Here is a 24,657-nt window from a genome sequence, read left to right on the forward strand (position 1 = left end):
TCAGACTTCGTTTGTGTTGATGAAGTACTAACTGCTAAAGAACAGTCATCAGAAGACACTGTTTATCATCTTAAGAATGACTATTGGTGGCCGTGGCAGTGGAAGTGATTGTGATACTTTTCCACAATGTAGAGGCAACAGCAGAAGCATTGGCAACATCTATAAGATATATTTCTGCTGCAGATGGAGATGGCACTGCCTATGTATGAGAAACTTACTGTACTAGTAAGCAAACTGAGTCATTGTGAAACAAAAAGAGAAAAAAAATCCTGTGCAATAAGAACTACGAAGAATATAATTTGATTTTGTAGCATCTGTGGAACATTAACAACTTAGTTACTGTAATTTTATACCATATTTAACCATTAAACCATATCCTCAATTTACACAGCCTTTTTCCCCAGTTCCTTGACAAAAAAAATTTACTGTACTACACGCTTAATCACCTTTTCTGCTTATGTTATCTATGGAAACCAGTACTTATTATTTTATATCGTTGCTGTGCCTCCAAAATCCACTATGTGCATTTAAACAGATTTTTCAGAAGAAAGAAAAAAACATGATTACTTTTAACTCCCTTGATTTTCAAAGCTACTCTCGGTATAATTTCAAAATTTTTCATATAATCATTGAAATTATACCGAAAGTAGCTCTGAAAATCAAGGGAATTAAAAGTGATAATGCTTTTTACTTTCTCCTGAAAAATCTGTTTAAATGCACATAGCAGATTTTGGAGGTGCAGCGACGATATCTTCTTGGATGTAAAACATCATGTCAAATGTTAGGTGCAAATCATGTTCATACAATTAAGTCCTCTAGAATCATAACTCACAATATCTAAAAACTTGTTTTTTTTTGCAAATAAGCAAAAACTTACATCTCACTAATTACAATTATATGCCATCTATTGTAATTCTAAATATTAATTAATATTTTTAAGTAAAATTGTTTGTTCTATATAAGTTTATGAATTATTAAAGAATAAGTAATTTCTTTGGATACTGTGAGTTATGACTCTGAAGGAGTCAATTATTTTATTCAAGATATCAAATTTAGTGCTGGATATACATTCCATTGCATTTCCAATCAAACAGAAACATTAATTTATAATTGGTAACCAGCCTTTCAAAATGTTTACAGTACAATAAAATTCTCAGCATAGTTTATTTCAGAAGAGAAATAAATTCAACGTTTATGGCACATAAAAATCCTGTCCCTTAAGCAAAATTCACTAACCTTTGATTTCAGGACAGATATCTTTACAGGTAAATATCCTGTTGAATCTGCAGCTTATCTGTACACTGATCAGGGACAGATTCAAAAGTGGTCATTACATAAGACAATTGGGTGGCTCAATGAGAAAGTGATTTATAATACAGTTTAAATGTGGCACGACAACTTCATTCAAAATACCACTGTATTTCCAATATTAGTATTCTGAGATACCATACAAACTGTTAAAATATTACATGACTGCTTTTGACAGCTTGCTGTGCAAGCTTGCCTTGGTCTTGACAAGGGCAGGCACATGCAACTCACGCTGAGATTGCGAGACTCCGGCCACGCGACTCCTGGTGCGTCCTACTCTCTCAGGAGACGTAATGGCGCTCACTGACATCCCACCACTCACTTCGGGAGACTTCCTGGGACGAGCTGAAATAGGGCAATGCACACCATTCCTCAGCCGAGCAGCATGCAAATCACATCATTTCAGGAAGCAAAGAAGCTCATATTGAAGCGAGCACGCATCTATCTATGCAGTGCATATGTCATAAAAAAAATTAAGTTTCGGGATTTATTTTCCTCTTAGAATAATACTATGATTCTTGCTAAAGTTACATTAAAATTTCGCATTTATTTTTATTATTACTGCATTATTTCATATATGTTTGTATATTGTGTTCAAAGAGACTATAGATCTCACATCAATCGGGGGCCAACATTCTGCATACATTTTGTGCTTAAAATTCCGAAAGACTTGAACTTCGGCAAATTTATTACTAGCCAGCAGTACACATAGTATGGATACAGACATACAATGACAAAGAGCCAACTGCAAGTCATGGGCATCATTGATGATTCCATGTTTAGTCAATGTAGAAATGAACGAACCTCCTCACATATCATACTTTAATGTACTAAATTGAATGGAGTCAGATGCAGATATCTTGGAAACTGTTTTTTGGCTCTTGAACATTAATGAAAAAAGAAAATAAAACTGGTCAACAAAAGTCTTTTCAAGCTTATGCATGGTGTAAACAATGGGCCTTTTTAGTAGGTGAAGTGCAAAGATCATTTTCATCATCCTTTTTCTTTTTAGTTGGTTATTTAATGACGCTGTATCAACTACTAGGTTATTTTGTGCCAATGGGATTGGTGATAGTGAGATGGTATTTGGTGAGATGAGGCCGAGGATTTGCCAGATTACCTGGCATTTGCCTTATGGTTGGGGAAAACCTCGGAAAATACCCAACCAAGTAATCAGCCCAAGCGGGGATCGAACCCGCTCCCGAGTGCAACTTTAGATTGACAGGCAAGCATCTCAGCTGACTGAGTTACGCCGATGGCTTTCATCATTCTAAAATAACACTGTTCTTAACTGTAACAGTTATAATGAACTTAATAACGTGTTACTAAAATAGTCCATGGCCAATAACAATGGCTACATGGGTGTTGAGAGACCATTATAGGTAACAATGAAAGAATGAATATAGCAAAGCAAACAAAAATACTCGTGAAAAACCTTCCCTTTATGTAATTTGTTTACAAAAAAACTCTTAGAATATTTCAAGAATTGAATGTAATCAATTAAACTAAATTTTATGGCTAGTCCACGTGTTATCTGTCATAAGTAAATTATTTTATTAACTCAGTAAAGTGTTTTGTTACTAGCTTAGTCATAGACTTTTCAGAGAAAACACAAAAGACTCGAATTTGTATGTTTACAATAATGCATGGGGTTCATGCACTCACCAGAACTGTGCTCGTCTCCTGGGTCCAAGCAGCATTAAAAAGAGAAATAATGTTAAACAGGTCATTAGTGGGAGGCACTGTTCAGCTCCCGGGCAGGCAGAGGGACGGTGTGGGGAGGGGGCAAAGCAGCCTAGGGCCTATTTCACAAAACTACAAATTGCAGGCATTTCACAAAAGTGCGCTTGTTAACTAGTATATCTCGTAACAAATATCCAAACCACCTCCCAAGGTGGACAGATCATTGATGAAGTGGCTACAAATTTCACTGTGCATTGTAAGTTGATATCTTGTTTCATTATTATTTTCAACATTATTATTGTTCTGTCAAGTGCATTATTTGCACTAAACTTACTGATTCCCATTGTGTGTCCCAAACAAGACAAAATTCATAGAAAAATAAAGAACAAGTACAAGAAAATTAAACATTTATTTTCAACATAATGTTTTTTTAAATTTATTACAATGTTTAACAACGTTAATATAAATGTATATGTATATTGACAAAATAGTAGTGGCCTCAGATGTTCACATATTCAATATTTATTAAAAAATTTAATTGTACAGCAAAATGTGAAAATGTCTGCTCTACAAAAGCTTCTTCAGGAATCTCTCTGTTAACTACTGCAACTGAAAAACTAATAAAAAGAAGGAAATTAATCAGAAGTTGGCTCCTTAAGAGAAATTCATTTTCACATAGTGTACGTATTGCTAAATCAAATCTCCATATTTGATCTGAATGACTTTCAAAATTATTTCCCAAAGTACAGCAATACATATGAAAAGGGTGTGAATTAAGATTTCTGATGAGGGGGAGGATAGAATCTTAGATAGAGAACACCATACATAAACTTATTATTAACCTCATTCAATACGGCTCAATGCTTGGTCGCACTGAGTTGTCTTGCATCTTGATCATAATAATAATTATATCCATGAGCAGGATTAGGGTAAGGTGTGTAATTCCTAAGTTATTGATTGTTGTCAGCTTGCTGGTGATGATAACGCATCAATAACATTTTCTTTGCATACTTTATACTTTATGAAGTACATGTATTAAAACAATTATATTTTGTGAGGGGGAGCAGAAGTTATCCCTGGCAGGGATGTTAATATGAATTTATGAGAGGGAGATAACTTTCCAACAAGGGGGGAAATCCCCCCCCCCCATTAATTCGCACCCTGCATATGAAAACTCCTTAATGTAATGCTCTAAAAATGTTTAAGAACAATAACACAATGAAGCTACATGAGTCGAAGAAAGGTTTGGTAGTTCCTCTCCATTTAGGCTCATAGATATCATGAATGTCTGCTCACGATTACTTTAGTGTTTTAATTTTTCTAAGCTCTTTACCACAGTTAATACATTATGCAAGACTCATTATTCTACACAATGAACAAGCATTAAATATTTAGTTTCATAAAAATAATAAATTAATCCCGACACACTTGAGATTATTCATAATAGATCATGTTTTATTCCTCAACACCTTATATTGTAAGAGCACTCGAAAACTTTTTATTCAATTACAAACAGTTCTTCATATGTCTGAGTCCCCTTCTCCTCTTGATTTGTGTAGTCATTAGAATTGTTCCATGAAACTGGTATGTCTTCATAGCACTCAATGAATTCAAGGACATATTCGTAATTGAGGATATCATTAATAATTTTGCTATATATGTTTACAACTCTAGAAATCCAAGTAAAGCACCTGTACTGCAGCATAACAATAATGTTATTTAACACAAACAAATGTCTCAGCATTAGAACTGACAGATAAACGAATGAATCTTGCATAATTTTTTATATTGACATATATGAGGAATTTTTAAAGCACTATATAGAATTAAGCTTAGAAGTGAAACCCTTCTAGACAGTCTCACAAAATCAAACCAGTGTTTTTTTTAATTTTGAAACTAAGTCTGTCGGTGCCACATTCCATAAATATAGTCAGCTTTTGAACACTGTGGTAATGCTCAGGAACTAAAAAAAATAATTCTTTCTTTTCCCCAACCTCCCAGCAAAGAACGGTTCCCTTTTTCAAAATTTAATTTACATACAGGGTGTAAGGGGTATAAGTGCCATTCTTTTCACAGTCTTCAGGGACGGTCTACAGAATCAAAAAATGTCCATACAACATAGCGTCAAAACTATATAGTTTTCCCCACAAAAAAATACTTCTTTCCTTATTTTATTTACGTTAAACTGTTTATATCATTAGTAAAATTACGAAAACAATTACGTATATCAGTAGGTATATCTAGCAAAGAGTTAATAATAGTTTAAATAAATATTTGTGTCTTCTATTACGTTTTCGTGAAATTAAATAATAATGCATGCTTGAATTTGTTAATATTCTGGCGTGAGAGATGTGGCAGCATGTTCAGCAGGATTCATGCAGCTGACAGTATTCTGCACAGATGTACAGCTGAGTTCAAGCTCACTGTCCATAGGTCTCCAGCCAAGCGGATGTCAGTTCAGTGCAGGTATTTGATAAACAACTTACAATGTTATTCACAGTTCAGGAATATCGTGACACGTTATTTATGGAGAAAGTCGTCGTAATTCAAGTGAGACAAGAAGGATGTAATATCAAAGTTTTCCGCAAAGAAGGTTACCTAATCAGAGAACTTTTGTAGCAGTTCGTCAATGATTATTAGAAACTGGGAGTCTCTTAACTCTGAGTTCAGTGCAGGTATTCGATAAACAACTTACAATGTCATTCACAGTTCAGGAATATTGTGACATGTTATTAATTTATGGAGAAAGTCGTCGTAATTCAAGTGAGACAAGAAGGATGTACTATCAAAGTTTTCCGCAAAGAAGGTTACCTAATCAGAGAACTTTTGTAGCAGTTTGTCAATGATTATTAGAAACTGGGAGTCTCTTACCTCGTTTTGAAAATCACACAACCAGAAATTTCTTTAAAAATGATACTTCTTTATGGAAGTGGAAGAGATTAAAATTTTGCATTAGAAAAAAAATCCGTGTGATTTTGTGCAGTAAATCATTATTGTTTATTTTTTAGACGTACAATAAAAGAATAGAACAATATTGTTAAATAAAATGGCAATTTACCATAATGTTCTATTAATGAGATTGAAAGTTTGTATTTGATGCTCGTTTTACGTAAACAACAGTTGGCTTAGTCCGCCCCTGCATTCAAACACAGCACCAGTATGTCTGTACCTACTTGAGCTGTACTGTAAACCCCCTCCTTCCCATCCAGCAATGTTGCCAAACGTCTAATATCGTAAACTTTAATAATTAGTTAAATATTACAATTAGAAAAAAATTGTGAGGAAATTTCTTTGATATCGGCGGGAAAAGGCACATAAGTTGTTGTCTAGTGCCTTGCATATGGTGATGAAGCCATTAGCAGTAAAAGGCACATAAGTCAAAGTCGATTTTTCTGTTGTACGTTATCACATAAGTCAGGTAATTTTTCTAATTTTTTAAATAATAAAATTTCTTGTATGTTAAATTGAAAAGGGTCTTACTTTGACCAACATACGTGAATTTCATTATTGTACTTATATTCAGTTAAGAGGAAATTAAAAAAAGTCTCTCCTGAAAGATTCATTTTTTTTTTTTTACTTATGTGCCTTTTCCCGCCAATCAAAGATTTTTTCTTCCTTATGACATGAATTTATTTTTTTTATTTTATTGGGTTATTTTACGACGCTGTATCAATATCTAGGTTATTTAGCTTCTGAATGAGATGAAGGTGATAATGCCGGTGAAATGAGTCCGGGGCCCAGCACCGAAAGTTACCCAGCATTTGCTCGTATTGGGTTGAGGGAAAACCCCAGAAAAAACCTCAACCAGGTAACTTGCCCCGACCGGGATTCGAACCCGGGCCACCTGGTTTCGCAATCAGACACGCTGACCGTTACTCCACAGGTGTGGACTTTATGACATGAATAATCATCAGTTAAAATAATGGCACTTCTACCCCTTACACCCTGTATACATATAATCATTTTGGATGTGATCTGGCAATCACAATTGGTAAGTTCTCCAAATAATATGATCCACTAAATAGCTTGTGCTATTCTCTCTGCATGACTATAATGTTACTGTGAGGCAGTAACATATTAATTTATAGGTATTTACTTTTTCTTCTATGAGTTTCAGACATGGGGATACTATATCATTCAAACAGCATTCCTGTGAATGATAACGCAACATTTGTTGTAGAGCACACATTTGTAACATTTAAACATTGTACCAAATTTTAATTTATAGTATGTCTCATTAGTTGTACTTGTCCCTTAGAATGTATTTTTCTTAAAGAACCCTCGGTCAAAGTGTAGAAGAATATGAATTGTTATTGCAATATGACCTTCTCTGTAATTTTGTTACTTGTATGAAATACCAGTAGTTTTGTGAAGTGGGCCCAGTTTCAAACCAGCCCAGACTACTTACGCAGGGAGGCACCGGACCCCACTTTGTGCCTGGCCAGAGCAGCATACTGAGCCCGAGCTTTGGCCCGTTGAGCTGCCTGTAGATCGATGGCGCTGTTAGAACGCAGGGCTGATGCTCCAGGCGGGCCAGAGCCTCGCCGGGGGGATCCATCTGCACTCAATGCATTTAAATGCACAATGTTAACCACAGCTTCGGAACCTCAAATTTATCACATTTCACTACAACTGATGACTCATAAGTAAAACAAAATAAGAAAGAGCAATATGAGATTGCTCACTCTTTCTTACTATATATTTTACACAACAACCAATAAAATCACTATTTTACAGGAAGCTGTGACCAAGACCACTTTCTTGAAAAATACACGATTACCCCATAAATACAACAAAATAAAATAGTGAAGATAAAGAAAATAGATATTAACTGTTAACATCTGAGGAAATGAAGATCTTTCCATTTCACTGGTTACATATTAAAAAACACGACTTCTAAACTATTGGGCCTACTCTCGTTTTCAGGATAAAAAAGAGCAATTATATAGATAGCAGCTATTACAAAGGACTAAATTCAGTAAACCAATCCACTGCTCATAACATACTAAAAGACAACACGACAGTTCGAAGATTGAATCTACCTCTGTCTTCTGTGGAAAAAGAGGAACAAATAGAATCCTAGTCATAGAGCCCATTACAAATTGCCAAATCCACTTGACTGATTAAATAATATAAAAAGAAAACTGTTTCCAGAATAGCACCTATCTTCATCTTCAGATGAAGAGGAGGAGAATTGGAATTATTACAAATGGCTAAATTCACTTGACTGGCTTTCTTTTTCTTTTCCTCCTCTTCACTTGAGGATGAAGGTAGAACCAACCTTTGAAACACTGTGTTTCCTTACATATCATCAGCAATCAAAATGCCCAATCTACATATTTCTTTCTCAATACGGCACTTGATTTCTTCCTTTCACTAATGTTCTTTTTTCTTCAAATCGTGAATTACATGTACTGTACATTATGACAACACCCAGCACTTCTGTTAATAATATATATATTTCGTTCTTTGAAGAAATCTATGTTTATAACATTGAGCTGGAACTATTTCTCCCATAACAAAAAAAGCAAGAAAAACATCTTTCAAGGTGATTTCGGAAACTGGCAGTCCTTTTTTGCACTCAATGCAAAGGAACTAGCAATATTTTTCGTGTAAAAATTCTCAACATTTAATATGTACAACTTAATAAATTGGTATGAAAATATAAATATGAACTAAATCTATCCAATGGATTAGGAAAAAAGGCTGTATGATGAAAAGGTGACACAAAGAATGACAAAAAAAACCAATGTCAATAACATCAAAAACGTGAATTTCTGTAAAAATAATGAACTCGAAATTTTTCATACAATAAGAAAATAAAAACGTCCATTCACAACTGAAAGGGAACTGAAAACAACAGAATGCTGTGCAAAGAACATAAAAAGCGTGCTGACGAGGAACACGACAGACCTGCGTCCACCGACTTGGGCCCGCTCGCCGCTGCAGTAAGCACAGGGATGCCCGAGCGGTGGTGTCGGGTGAGCGATGGGGTACGATGCAGACCAGGATGGTACTGCGTCTGCTGGTGAAGATTCTCCGTGCTGCCTGCGCCACACCCAACACAACCAAACACCTCACACAACTACTCATGTCATTGCAGACACTTTGTAAAATGAAATCATAGCAAGTGGTACGATACCCCAACCATCACTTGCATGGAAATGAAGTTCTTAGAATTTGCAACTATGTGTTGAAATGTTACTTTCCCTATGTTTTTGAACCACTTACTGGTTCCATCTTCAGGATACTATTACTGTACATGGGACATGGAAGGTTTCCCTGCTGAAGTCCATTATGTCTTGCTTCCATTGAGCAAAGGTAATATCACGAGAAAATATACTTCGTGGGAGCTTAATCAAGATTGTGTGGTTAATTAAATTTCTAACTAATGGTAAAATGATTTTTTTAATCAAATGGCTTTGTGTCATTCATCCAAGTACCTCAATGTGCCAAAGCAGTAGTTGTTTTCGCCATTGCAGACATTGCTCTTGGTGTAGCATGGGAGGCGAACTACATAGCACATCATGATGATAAATAGAGGAAAGATGGGATGCCAGTAAGGGAAATGGAAGTACTCTACAGAAACGTACCACCAAACACCATCTTTGTCCTCCACAAATTTCATATGGACAGCCAAGACTTGAACCCGATTTACCTGCATGGAAAGTTGAAGCTCTAGCTATAGAGTATTCGGACCTTAAATTGCAGTAGAGCAAAGAATGGAAACTACCTAACTTTTTCTAATCTAATGAGGTTGCCACATTTCCGTAAAATATATAGTAATTGATTAAAACACATGAATATATAGTTACGTAGAGAATTTAAAGCTTAATCTGTTGGCGTTAATGGAAAATGTAATTAAGGTTTAAAATGTCAATATAATGAAAATTTACCCCAAATGCAAAATCTTTGCTACACGAAACATATCACGTCATAACTCCTATATTAAATTCGTTAGAAACTTCTCCTTTTTACTGTTGGTAAAGAAACATTCACTCTCCACGTACGTAAGTTTAAATCTACATTTGAATGATAAGAAAATGCAGAATGTCTTTTTCTTTTCAGTCATAGTCAGAAATTTTTACACGAAAAAGTCAGCCAGTGAGAAACTTTTTTCGGTGTTGTCTATAAACGGGGTCAAAGCGGGAAAAATGTCCTTCGAAGATGGAAGTTATTTTTAAAACAAACCTAAAGTCTGTAGCTCATTTAGTTCCAGATTTATGATTTAGGAAAGGGTGAATATCTGTTCTGTTTCATTTTGATGCGCCGAGATAGCTCTTGAAGCTATCGTACAACATACATTCGAATTTTGCCTCATGGAAATCACGGAAATCTCAATCTTGAGAAGGGATAGTAATTTATTTTGTGTGTGTGTGCGTGTGTGTCTGTGTGTGTGTGTGTGTGTGTGTGTGTGTGTGCGCGCGTGTGTTAGTGCTTGTGCTTAGAGTTCCTTAAAGTAAAACTTGTGCAATATAAAATAAGATATAGGGGTATAAGATATCAGAGTGTAAAATGGATTCTCAAATCAAGAAGAAACGTATCATAGATACGCATATGTAGTTGTGACGTTTCGCTTAAGCCACTCTTGCGCGCATTCTTCTGCAGTTTACCTCGCAACAACGCACTCCATACGTGCTGTACTGCAATTTAAGGTCCGAATACTCTATACCTGGCTAATGGTGCACACTAATGGTAAAAAGTGGTTAGAAATCAATACCTGTAACTGTTACTGTCGCATTAAAATTATAATATTTAAAACTGAACTTTCTACTAATGTTTTATACTGTATATGTACCATGGTATGTTACTATACTTCATTCCATAATGTCTGACAGGAAATGTAAACACTGTTGACAGAGAAGGAGAGAAGTATAATAGCTATTCAACCAATGACAGAGGTCTCATTCCACGCTCGTCTTGAGGTTGGGTGGTCTGAAGCATTCTACCCCTGCCCAACTTCAATATAAGTATGGAATGAGACCTCTGCCATTGATTGAATAACAAATTATACTTCTCTCCTTCTCTGTCGACAATGTTTACTTCTCCTGTCAGACATTATGGGACGAAGTATAGATTCTCTTTATCCAATAGTTGGTACTTGACTTTGCATCATTCCCCAAGTATTCCATCTGTGAGCAATGTGCCAAAGCTGTAATTCTTTTACTGCCATAGGCGTAGTCGTCAGTGTAACATTAGAGGCAAACTACAGTGGGAATCTTTTAAAACTATTAGTCTGCAAGTCAGTCGCTTAATGCTGTGACACTATCGCATCTGCCAACATCTACTTCTGTGAACTCATGGCACCACAACACTTCACCAACATCCTTCTCACAGAAGGTACTGAAACTGTTACTCATTTTGTGTGATATACTATCTATAGCTTCTTAAGAAACTACTTTAAGCTAATGGACCTAATTTCTGCCCAGTGTTTTCGTTTAGTTCATTTAGAGTGTGAGGATTAGCTGCATATACTTTACTTTACTTTACTTTGGGCTGTTAGGAAATTTATTTCCAAATTTTTTCTTGTTCTATTGCACAATTTCTTTCAGTTGATATATGTCTTCAAAAGATACATTGTCGTCGTTCCTGCAATAACTCCTACGTGACATATTTATCGATTTTCAGATTTTTGCTCTATTAAATAAATAGTGATACAGCAAATAATAAAATCTCCTATATGTACTGTAATTATATTTCTTTCTTTCGAAAATTTAAGAATTCACAGTCTCCTATGTACTACTGCCATAGAATGAATAAATGTGTTTTTCTTCCTACTGAACAATTTTATATGTTGCACATAGGAGTTATTGCAGGAACAATGACGATATACTTGATGCAGTGAACATGTAACCATTGCACAACACAATACACTACTGCACTGTCCCGAATGAAGCTTAACTCACGACTGATTTGTCCACAGTTCAAGGCAGCTCACAACTATGCCATGACTTCACGGAAGGAGATGCCAGATGCAAGGGGATCGTGATCAATAGTTTTGAAAGATTCTCACTGTATTTAGCACCACATAATGATGATTAATGCAGCAATGGAGGGAGAAACAGGAGTACCCTCGCAAGAACCTACCACCAAACACCTTTGTCCTCCACAAATTTCACTTGTACCTGCTGGCATTTGAACAGGGTTACCAGCACAGAAAGTCCGTGCTCTAACCATTCGCCCAACAGTGAGCACTGTATTACTAGATCAATCCCATTCTATGTTTTTATTCAGTGCTTATATCATGAACATGACACTGAAAACAAGCCAAAAATCGTGACTGATCCAAACAAACATATCTATTTGGGTAGATAAAGTAAAAATTACCCCTTTGACGCCATGAAGGTGCATTGATGATTGGAAGTAGAGCTTCATATTTTCATCACTCTCCAGTTACCTTTTTACTCCAATGAAAGACCCAATACTCAATTTGACAGCAGACCGAGTGAACCCCGGGACAATGAAAAAAATTCTGCCCCCACTCAGAATTAAACCCAGAACCTTCCAGTCCATAGCCAATTGCTTTACCAATTCAATTACACAACTGCCAAATATATGAAAGCTGTGTATAAATAATATAGTATATAAATGTAGGAAACAGATAAATTGCTATAATGTCCATCATAACAGACCCAACAAGAAGACGAGCATACCTTGAACATGGCACCATTATCCTCAAGATAGAACCATCAAGTTAGTTTTGAAACATTGTGGAGCTAGAATTTTAACATATGATTGTAAAAACCAAAAATGTCTTCACAATTCAATCACCACTGAAGTCTGAAATTTCTTAGTATGACATTTATTTTACAACTCTTGAATTTAAGTTTGTAATAGGACAACAAAGAAGTAATGATGGAACGACAATGGTACGGGAAACCGAACTATTTGGAGGAAATCTTCCCCATAATCTATTCTTCAATGCAAATATTAAATGTTTACAGAGTTCAAACACTTCATCAAACAGTGAGAAACTGTACAACTGTAAACTAACGAACTAAGTTATGACTGAGATATATAGCTCTTACATATTGTAGTTTTTATGTCAAATATTTCTCAAAGTCTCTGTGACAGATATGAAGGAATTACAGTATTGTAATTTACATCCATTTATGTCTATCTTTGTCAATCCTTCAGAAGAGGAACTGGAACTTCAAAGACATGTCATAAAAATGCAGATTGCCCATATACGTCCCACTGAGGTCTACAAGAGGCATAAATGTGGAGTGCTTATGCTTTCTGGACCTCGAAATTCTAACAATGCGACTTGGTAACCACCACATTCTAGATATCCTTCATCTCTAGAAAAGACTTAGTATTCAGTTTTTATAGGAAATTGAGAGACACCATAACTGCTCTGGATGTTATAGTGAGATGAAAAATCTCATTTTCACTCTGGCTCTTCCACTCCATAATCTAGCATCCTACTAATAGTGCTAGCTTGACTGTTACAAATATAAATACACAAGAAAACTGGTGCACCAGTCACATCATTGTGTGTTTGTAATGACAGAAACAGCACTGCGACAAAAGAAGATAAAGAGTTAACAGTTCTGTGATAGTATACAGTAAAACCCCTTTTTAACAATTCTCTGGGGGAATAATTATTTTCCCCTAAAATGCGGTTTTTTAAGAGGAGATTTTCACTACATGTAAGTAAGGAAGGGCTGACAGTAGAAATTAAAACACCTCTACGTCATTTAACTATATTATATTTACATATTCTTTATACCCATTAAATTCACTATTAGCAAATACACATTAAAAATTAGCAATATATTTTCACAAAATCACAATAACATATTTTCAAGTACTGTAATGTAATTTACAATGTTCATATCCAAACACACACTAACATTTCTACAAGCTACTTTCGATCAAAAATCAATTCAATTGTAATGCACTTCTGCTGGTGCCACAATGGTATGGCAATAGCTTGTACAGAAGTCGATCACAAACATTTAGGATAGGTTCAAAATTTCGTTAAAACTGTTTTGTATCTGCAAATCCAATCAAATCTATTTCTTAGAGCAGGAATCAATTACACTGCTTTTATGGTAGTTCTGCTGTGACTTTTGAAATCATTCTTTTGGAATTTCTTAAAAGCGGCAATGTTAAAAAAAGAGGTTTTACTGTACATACATACAACACAACATAAAAAAAGGGGTAAGTACTCATTATGACAATTTTATATTCATTAAGAATAGCTCAGTTGATTACTAGTGGCTTTTTTGGGATACAAATATTAATCATTTTGTCCCTGCTTCCCAACATAAGGCTACTAAATTGTCATTCTTCTATTTATCATTGTCATGTTGACTACACTCCAAAAGATCTTCTTCACTTAAAGTTGAATTTTGATCCCTGCACAAAAAATATATTTTATATATATTAGAGTGATTCGAGAAGTGCCAACAAATTGTCTACTTTTCAATACGAATGAACACAGCTTGGTAACACTATGTGGCATGTGGAGACATCACAGGGAAGCTTTTTCACATCCTGCAATAGATAGCAGAACAGGCATGCTTCAGGAATTAGCATTAACACCATGACTGATCGTAGAGATATCAAATCATAGGAAAATTATATAGCAATATGATGAGAACCCATACAGGATTTTCAATTTAAATGCTCACTGTACACACGGCCTTTCTCATCTCAGCTAATCAGATGGGACTGGATCGGAAATGCACAGTTTACACTGACACTACTAAATTAAGTGTTCATCTCATCTTATAGAGGGGTTGGAAATGTTTTCCTTTGTTGTGCCAAATAAAAATTACATCTCTTATTGTTCACTCATTGGAGCTTGGTCACTGGAATGCTTTCAATCTGGCACCAGACATTCTCTTTTAAGTCTTCCCATATAAGGGAATTTATTTCATACACTACGGGTCAAATTCATAGTCGTCACTTATAAAATGAGGAAACACTTAAGTAATGAGCGTTTCCTTAGCACTTATTTCAGATCGTATTGCAGAGACGCTACTCTTTCATATGCCCTGAGCATTCCCTTGACATCGAAGAAATATGGCAACATGGCTAGACGTGAACGCTTTCCTACATTCAATTGTTTTCCAGCGCCTTCAAATTGTTAAATCGCCATTATTGTCATACAAAAATACAGAAGTAAATATTATAGAGCTAAAAATTATACAAGATGTCCAGAAAGCATTTTACAGAAAAGAAAGAAGTGAGATAAGATAGATAAGATAACTAGTTATGAAATATGGAGATATCGTCGAAAGTAAAAAAGATGATTGTTCTCTCCAAAAGAAGAAATTGACATGGAAGAAAATTGCAGTTGAGTTTAATGCAAACTCCGGAAATATTCCTGTAAGTGTATCATTTTAATTTATTTTTCAGTTATTTTTATGCTAAACAAAGTGGAAGTGATATAATTACGCAAATTTTAACAGCTTATTCCTTGGGTAAAATACAAACAAAAATGCAAATGACACTTTGTTGGGACGTGAATACTTTTCGAAAAAAAATGCCACTTAAATATACCTGAAATGCTGCTGTATCACAAAATCTCAAAGCAACCAGTACTTTCAGCAGTGGCAAAATCGGTAAGCCTCATGGTTGTATTGTGAATTTAAATGAGAGACACCAGAATATTCACAACAGTGTTCTTGTCGAAACGGTATCTCCTCTTAAACTGTTGATCATTATACATCTCTAAAGGGTTTTCCATATCTTTTGCTTGCCGAAACTAATTTTCATTTTAATTACAGAACTCAGTAAATTAAATTATATCATAATCATCATCTATTGTATACCGAATCAGCTGATTACAATGCATATGAGGAAACACTTGAGTAAGCTGACAAGCTACCTTATTTGAATAAGTGTTCACTTCAGTGGGATTTATGAATTGGAAATTATTATAAGCAACTGCTTAAGTGTTTCCTTACAATAAGTGTTGACCATGAATTCGACTCTACGTCCTTTAAACAATCCCAAAAATATAAGCCACAGGGCATAACTTATTGTAGCTTTGAAATTGAGAGCTGTATTGCAGTTGCTGAATCCTGTTGAAACCAGCCATACTGTCTTTCTTCTTCCATAGTTCTTCGAAAAATTAGTTCAGAATTATTTCAACGTACCTATGTGAATTCATTGCTTCCATAAAAAAACATTGGATCAATATTTCTCCTTGTGCACCAAACACCAAATTTCTGATCTTGTAGTGGTGTTTCATGAAGGATGGCTGGTTTTCTAAACAGTAATGATTATAGTGATTGTTTAGAGGCCTGTTCAATGAAACCACAAGTTACCAGAGAGGATAAGGGAGCTGTCGGCCTATTAATCATTCACAGATTCAACAGACAACACTGACTTTCCATGATGGTAATCTGGGTTCCAATATTCGAATATCTGTAAGTCCAAGTGGAATTTGTGGAGGCTGGTTTTCACTGGATAAGTACTCCTGTTTCCCCTACTGGCATTCCATTATTGCTCGATTAATAATAATAATAATAATAATAATAATAATAATAATAATAATAATAATAATAATGGTGATGATGATGAAAATAATAATAATAACAGTAACAGTTATTACATCATCATCATCATCATCATCATCATCATCATCATCATCATGTGGTGCTATGTAGTTCGTCTCCTGTGTTACACAAGCTAAATGCTTAAGGAGACAAAAACAGCTACAGCTCTGGTGCGTCACTCACAGATGGGGATGTTTGGGTGAATAATGCTAAATTAAGTACCCACACCACTAGATTTAAAAAAAAAAAAATTCACATAAAATATACTCTTGAAACTGGATCTTTATCTGCACTTCTGTAATTTGGTAGAGTTTAATGTTAAATAATTTCACAGCAGTGTGTGACAAAGACGTTGATATTTAGTAGGGCTTAAGTTTCAGTAATTTTACAGCAAAATGTGTCAAAGATACTGATAAGCCATCTTGTGCTAATTTCGGAAGTGATTTTCTCAGTGGCTGCTCTAGGTGTTTACCAATTTTGTCTCCTTTATCTTTTATCAACACTGTTCATATACGTGTGTTTTTTTTTTCTAAAGCCAATTCTGTTGTTTAACTAGGAACAGAAGTCCTCTTAGCTGGGTTGGGGACCTAAATGAAGGATAGCTTCTTCTTCTGAATTAAAGCTGTAGGTATAAATGTCCCATTGTGCATTCCGTAAACTAGAAATCAACCCAGATGATCTGTGAAATGCAGGATATCTTAGAATCATATTAGAAGTATGTTTTGCCAAGAAACACGTGTTTTTCAAATGCAAGACATCTTGTCCTGCTCGAATGGCACAAAGAATGCAACTGATAGTAATGTTATCCTGTCCTGTCCTCAGACATCTCTGGCCAATTAGTCAAGATGCAAAAGATCACGTGTACAGCAAACATTTAAATTGTAAGTGCTACATGAATAAAAGGGAAGTCTGCCAATACGAAGGAGGAATTAAAGACTGAACATCAGAAATGAACACAACATACTGCTTCTCTATGATATAATCTGTAATCAGCTAAAGGGGTTGCTATGATCATAATATTTTCCGAAGTATGCTTCTGCTGTCTTCTACTGGAGTATGTAAATCAGTGAGGGAAGTGAGATGTTATGTGCCGGTATGGAATACCGCCACTGGTTTCTATGACCAGAAAATATACTGTTAGTGAAGAATGGCATACCACCACTGAAAAAATGTAATCCATAAAAATTTCTTTATACAATCCTTCACAACAAAGAGTACTATCTGTTTGCTTCGTAGACCTAAACCACAGCCTTCTGGAACTGTATTCAACGTGTATTTAGACATGTTTATTTGATAAGTCAACCCTTGGAATGCTTAACAACAGTAGCACTTCAAGTATAGAAGGCTGTGATCTGTAGCTTGTGGTGGCCATTGTTGCCAATTTAGTGGCTGTGTCATCAGATCTTATTCTTTTAAAATATTTGTCAGTGACAAATATCGTTACTTATCTATTGTTTAAATAGATAGGTCATCAGATCTTATTCTTTTAAAATATTTGTCAGTGACAAATATCGTTACTTATCTATTGTTTAAATAGATAGGGTTACATACAGTACTGTTTTAAGTTCTTGTTAGTGATAGAAATTAAGTTTTAATCATTAACACTATAGGAAGTAAATTAATTTTGCACTGCTGTTTAGCATTTTTCCGTAAAAGCAGAATTGGCATTGTTTGGCCCTCAACTCAGAAGGTAAATTTCTGCTTCAGTATACTTCTATAAGATAATTTTTGTTGTTGTTACATTTTTTATTAATAATTAAGTAAGACACTTTGAAGCTTTAACATTATTTTAAATGATAAGTCTCAATGGACATTGAAAATAATTAGTAAATAACTGAAGTAACTTGAAATTACTTCATTAAGAAATTTAATATGTTGTGTAAGTTTAAAAAATTCACATTGCTGACTGCACAAAAGAATTAATTGTATATATCATGTATGTGTATGTTGTAAGGGACAGGTATGCCTTTTTAAATCGAGATATGCCAGGAGAAAAATCTTTGAGTATCATACCGCCTCTGGTTTTTTCCTCCCACTTCCCTCACTGATGTAAATAATTTCCCAACATTTGCTGCATCAGTTTTATCAGACTGCATTCATCTGTTTCGCAAATCTGCTTTACATTCTGAATCACCCTTATATTTAACACCTTGAAAAAATTAAACCTGCTATTCTTCTTCTCATAATATATCAATTATATCAGTTCTATGTGCTTACTCACCAGTAGCACTGCTGGTGAGTCGCACTCGGGGTGTAGTTCCCCCACTACCATATCGAGAGCTTCCACCACCCTGGTGGTGTAGAGAGTTGCTGGAACTAGAGTTTGAGAGAGTCAGCTCGCCATTGAGTGCTCGCTTGTATGAGCTGTCCAGTGAGTTGAGCAGTGATTCAGCTTGCTCAGGGAAGTGACTGCGGAAGCTCCAGTAAGCCCTACAAACAAATTAATTATCCATGTTGAAATAATTCCAAATATCTGATTTACAGATTCACAATTATAATGACAAAAGTGCGTTTTATTTAATGGCACTTTCAGCTAAAGCGGTTGCTCAGACTCGAAATTTAGGACAATAAATGTTCGACGAATTCTGCTTTGAGCACTCTATCAGTGTCCCCAGTTGGGTTTGAACACACGAGCCTAGAATTCAATGACAAGCAAAACCATTGAGAATGAGATATTGTAAAGAAGTGTTTTTGCAAATCAAACAATGTTTTCCATTTTTTCTTAAAGTAAAAGGTTTGCTGCACAATATGTGACAAATTATTTTGTGCTATTTTGTTCTGTGGGAGGATTGTGAATTTCGAGAAAATGAAGATGGGAAGATTAACGTGCATAAATTAGAGAGAGAGGTCAGTGAAGAAGAAATGCAAATGCGAAAATAACATATGGCCTCTAAAGTTAAGTAATAATATTTTAATATTAACCATTTTTATCTGGTACATCTTATATAAATAATATCGTGGGTTCAGTATTATAACTAGGTAACTCGATTTTCTCCAGTAGATTATTTAAGCAGTAAGTTTAGAGATCCTTCCAATTTGTGTACCTACACTGTGTTACTTATAATATAGTACATGGCGTAAACAATAGGCCTGACAGTAACTGATAGACCAAGCACCATTTCCATCTCTCTGTCTGGGTTCCTTGTTATGTTATCATGCCTCATAGCAACCAGTCCATTACTGACTCTGCCTACATTCTTTCTTCACAGCTGTAATTAGTTTTCCAACTGCTTCGAATATCGTATTTCCTACTCGTATTTAGAAAAACAGTAACACTTCCATTACGACTCCGAAAATATATAACAGGTGTGCTTCCAGATAGGGAATTAATTAATGTCAATCATAAATATGTTTTTCACAGTGAACAACTGAACTCAGAGTCATAGACAAAACTACCCTCGGACTCATTATATTCTTCGAAAGATTGTTGTTGCTGCTACCTGATCATTTTTATTTAAACATACTAGACAGGGGTATGTCTCTCCCCACCACTGGCAGTTCTACAGTCCAAGAGCCAGTAAAGCCTACTCCTACACACCTCCAAGAATAAAGACCCTCCCCTCATAGAGTTTTTCTCGTGAAGTATCAGGGGGTAAAAAAAAAAAAAAAAATCAAGAACAAACACCATGAAGGCTCCGAATATGCAGTGCTTCTCTAAGGTGTGATCTAGTAAGATTGTGATCATGATATTAAAGCAAACTTCCACAATACATTTATCCTGTCATATGTTGAATTATATCAATACCTTCTCCACAAATGCATTCACATGATGTTAGTTTCAACAGGCTTTGTTTGTCCACCTTGGTTGTATAGAAGAGGAAAAATTTGTCCTACATTTTTAATCACCCTTATAGGTCCCTGATTTACAAACAACAAGATGGCAGGCAAAGCAAACAAAATGTCTTGCTGATGTAATTTCAAACCACTGTACACATGCAAATGAAAAATTCATGTATATGAAGGAAGTGGGCTCACTTTCTGGCACAGAGGCGTGCCTCAGGGTCAGCATCTGCAATGCCTTTCTTGATGGCATCCTGTAACACGGCAATGTGGCGCTCCAATGAATGTGTGGACCATGAGTGCAGCAACTGCTCCAGGAATTCACAACACGCCCGTCGTATGTCCTTTGACTTGGAGTTGAGGTTCTGTGTGATGATTGGAATCAGCCGCGGTGAGTGTGTATACCGTATGATGAACCGCACTGTCACCAAACCAGCTGATGCCATCACCTGTATCCATGCAATGCATATGTAGTATACTGATAGGCATGTGTACCATTAATCCAAAATAAAAATAAGAAAGAAAATGAATAACTATTGCTAACACATGAGACTTGAAATGAAACACAACTTAATTATATTTATTAATTTTCAAGGAATTTCCGTAATATTTTTAAGTCTATTACATTCACAGGGCAAAAAATATTGCCTTTTTTGTGTCATATGTTGTAATAGTTTTATGATAGGTCACAAATAAGTATTGGAAGAAAATTTATAGCTCAATAATGAAAACATGAGTTATGAACATTCTAGAAAAAATAGCTGTCTCATTTCAATGTATGTTATTCAGTATCTAGGCACTAGAAATGTTTACAAATACAGTAACACTATAAAGACTTCTTTAGAATAATTGTAATACTAAGTGAAGAGACCTACATCCTTCTCTAAATGATCTGAATTTTGTGAATATAATACTTTCAATGATAATGTACGGAAATACCTGAAATGATATACATATTTAACACTTAATTCCATCACAGCTCACCTTGGCAGAATTCTGGATGAGGTTGATGAGACTGGGAAGTAGGTTCTCTGCAAAGTGGTCGCATTTGTGTCCAAGCTGCTCACTGAGGTAGGCTATCGTATAGCATGCCTCACGCACTACCTGCGACCTGTAGGAACATATGCATATCTTACTCTGTACATCAAAGGAGATCAACCAGCTTAGCATGAGCTCAACATACCTGAGATCCTTCACGGACGTCTGGAATGGCGGCTCCAGTAACCTGAGATGAACATGCAGCTCATCAAAGCTCGATGCCCCTGCGATGATCAAGGATCGCACTTTTTTGAGCTGTGAAACAAATAATATTAACACTGTCACTAGAATTTTATATCCAGTAAAGATATATCGACATGTTGTTTAGAAATAAACCTCAAAGTATACGACAGATTTTCCAAAAAAATATAACATTACATCTTTCTTCTTTCATTTCCGTGGATTTTTATAAAAATCTAATCTGACATATTGTGATATAGTTGCATAAAGTAAATCAGGACATAACTCGTAATAAAGTTTTTAGATTTCACAACAGCATGTTGAAATTTATATAGTCGACATTTTATAAGAACTATCAACAGGACCACATTCTCGATGTCCTGTGCTATGAATAAAGTTCTAATCCTCTACTTAGTAGGAATACAGAAAAAATCAGGATCACAAATGTTCAGCTCATCTGACTTTCAGCACTTTCCACTGAAAATCCAATTACCATGAATAAAATGGAAATTTATCCTTTGAAGAGGTGGAAAAATTAAAAAATCTTGGAGTAACAGTAACAACTATAAATGACTCTCAGAAGAAAATTAAACGCAGAATAAATATGGGAAATCCTGTTATTATTCAGTTGAAAAGCTTTTGTCATCCAATCTGCTGACAAAAAAGCTGAAAGTTAGAATTTATATACAAACCGGTTGTTCTGTATGGTTGTGAAACTTGGACTCTCATTTTAAGAGAGTAACAGAAGTTAAGGGTGTTTGAGCATAAGGTGTTTACGAAAATATTTGAGGCTAAGAGGAATGAAGTTACAGGCGAATGGAGAAAGTTACACAACGCAGAACTGCATGCATTGTATTTTTCACCTGACATAATTAGGAACATTAAATCCAATTGTTTGAGATAGGCAGGGCATGTAGCACATATGGGCGAATCCAGAAATGCATATAGTGTGTTAGTTGAGAGGCCGAGAGGATAATATTAAAATGGATTTGAGAGAGGTGGGATATGATTGTACAGACTGGATTAATATTGCTCAGTATAGGGTTTATGTGAGAGTGGCAAAGAACTTCCGAGTTCCTTAAAAGCCATAAGTAAGTAATTACTGGACAATTCCGAGTTCTGCAGTAGTAATGACTGAGATATCCAATTTACTGTATTCTGCTAGCCTAAGCAACTGGAAATAGAAGCAGTAAAAAGTTTCGAAATACTAGAGATATTAAGTTTCAATCCACAGATACAAAACCCAAAACTATCATTGAAATCTCGTATCAAGAAATAGATCTCAATGATTTCATACTTCCTGACTCAAAAAGTTATACTAAATCATCTTGTTACTGAAACATAACTGAACAAAACTCTAACTACATAAATTAAATGATTATGATCACAGAGGACATATCAGATATACCAGATAGTGTATCTGCATTAAATGTCTTCACTTTGATTGACTTTATTCTGTTTGCAGCCATCACTTACTGCATCCACCCGCTTGGACCAGTCCTTATTGGGGTCTGCGATTGTCTCACGGATTGCAGTCAACTGTTCCTCCAGCTCCCGTGCTGAGAACAGCTGGATAGTCGGCACATCTTCGAAGGCCCTGCTGAATGTCTCCTCATCCACAGCACCAGCCTGGCCTGTTTAACAGTCATCTCACATTTATCTCTGTACTAAGACAGAACATGTCCATAAATGTGGCAGAAAATCGCATGTGGAATACAATTATTTTTCCTGAATATCACTGATATTGAAAATGACCATCAATTTTTTAATAATTACTTTACAAATTCCATTACTGAATACAACCTCTTTACTTGCATGAGTATTTACTTTATCGCTAATTTGTTTATGAGGGAGCTTCAAAATCTAACAGACTAGTAGTTAATATCTATAGGGACATCACTTTATTTTTACCAAAATTTTTAACATTAACCTGGCTATACTCGGGAACACTGTTACCCCCTTCTATTACAGGAGTTTGGTTTTACTAGTGCAATATGTAAACAAATCATTTTACCAGCTATAGGAGGAGAGAAAAGTATTGTATCCATTTATGTTACAGAAAATACGATATTACGATTTTTAGTTTGTTTATAACTTTTACGGTATTTTATCAAAGTACAGTAGAGTAGTAAGAGTTTTTTTTCACAAACTTAACTCTTCAGGCGGTTGTATTCATTATATATTGGATACTTTATTCAGCATATTACCGTACTTTCGGTAACTCTAATCTTCACTTCTGCTCAGTCCACACAGATAAAGTTATTCAGTCAGTCACACCGTACCTGTGCGAAATAAGCAGGACCAGGTGTTTATGGAGATCTCGAAAATCACGACATAATAAATATACAATAGATTTTTACTAATCTTTATGAATTAAGTAATTCTGATTAATAATATGCGGATAAAACAATCACGACAAATCGCGAAATAGAGTTCTAATAGCGAAATATGAACAAATTTGCGAATTATTATTATTGCGTCGATTTATAGCGAATTTCATATTCTGAGTTCTTTTTTCGGACTTTTTTTTTCATTTGAATTTGTTATACATTCAAATAGGCTAAATTACATGGTATTCCACGTGTTCTGATTACATTAGTGAACTCAAAACACGTAGAATTCAACACTTCACTAATAATTTTAAAGTGTTAATTTGAGGACTGCAAGTTTTTTTTTCGTTTTTAATGAATGTGTGTTAAATACAGTCTCAATCCAACAAATATTGTCTATTGGCCATACCACACCTTTACCAGAATCCAACGAATTTTTAGTGTTAAGTATTTGGAAAGTAATATTCATACTGAGTTAATATTCCAATTTCAAAATAATTGCATTAATACCTATCCGCCAAGAGTACAAATCAATCTCGAACAATCTCAGCCGACACCAATATTAAAAAATACAAATGATAACATTAATCTCCATAAATACCTGCCCTGGAAATAAGCTTCAATAATATAGGCTCTTTCTTCTATAGAAAACGCAACCATATTTCTGAAACACACTATACTCTCTACTGTTTACTTTACTGCTAGCAGACTTCGTTTGCTAAAGCGGCCGTAAGTTTGTGTGGCTGACGGGAGCAAGAACATTAGTGAAAGGGGTGGGAGTCAAGTACATTCAGAAACACAGGTACAATAAAAATGCAAGTAAA

At 35.2% G+C, this 24,657-nt stretch overlaps 1 protein-coding gene across 11 annotated transcripts in view; it reads right to left on the reverse strand.

Annotated features, from left to right (window-relative positions):
- The window catches only part of chb (chromosome bows), a 129,109-nt gene that overhangs the window by 21,220 nt on the left and 83,232 nt on the right, over window positions 1-24,657 (reverse strand). For 7 of the 11 annotated variants that reach the window (XM_069847435.1, XM_069847434.1, XM_069847442.1 and 4 more), the window contains 9 exons: window positions 22,980-23,137; window positions 21,469-21,578; window positions 21,270-21,396; window positions 20,481-20,734; window positions 18,727-18,935; window positions 8,905-9,039; window positions 7,400-7,549; window positions 2,974-2,991; window positions 1,540-1,653 (listed from right to left, as the gene is read on the reverse strand). In XM_069847435.1, coding sequence (XP_069703536.1) covers window positions 1,540-1,653; window positions 2,974-2,991; window positions 7,400-7,549; window positions 8,905-9,039; window positions 18,727-18,935; window positions 20,481-20,734; window positions 21,270-21,396; window positions 21,469-21,578; window positions 22,980-23,137 — 1,275 coding nt within the window. The remainder of the gene's footprint in view (window positions 1-1,539; window positions 1,654-2,973; window positions 2,992-7,399; window positions 7,550-8,904; window positions 9,040-18,726; window positions 18,936-20,480; window positions 20,735-21,269; window positions 21,397-21,468; window positions 21,579-22,979; window positions 23,138-24,657) is intronic. The other 4 variants (XM_069847437.1, XM_069847433.1, XM_069847438.1 and 1 more) reach the window with 4 other exon arrangements.

The sequence above is a fragment of the Periplaneta americana genome, chromosome 15, assembly GCF_040183065.1.
Source record: "Periplaneta americana isolate PAMFEO1 chromosome 15, P.americana_PAMFEO1_priV1, whole genome shotgun sequence".
Lineage (NCBI taxonomy): Eukaryota > Metazoa > Arthropoda > Insecta > Blattodea > Blattidae > Periplaneta > Periplaneta americana.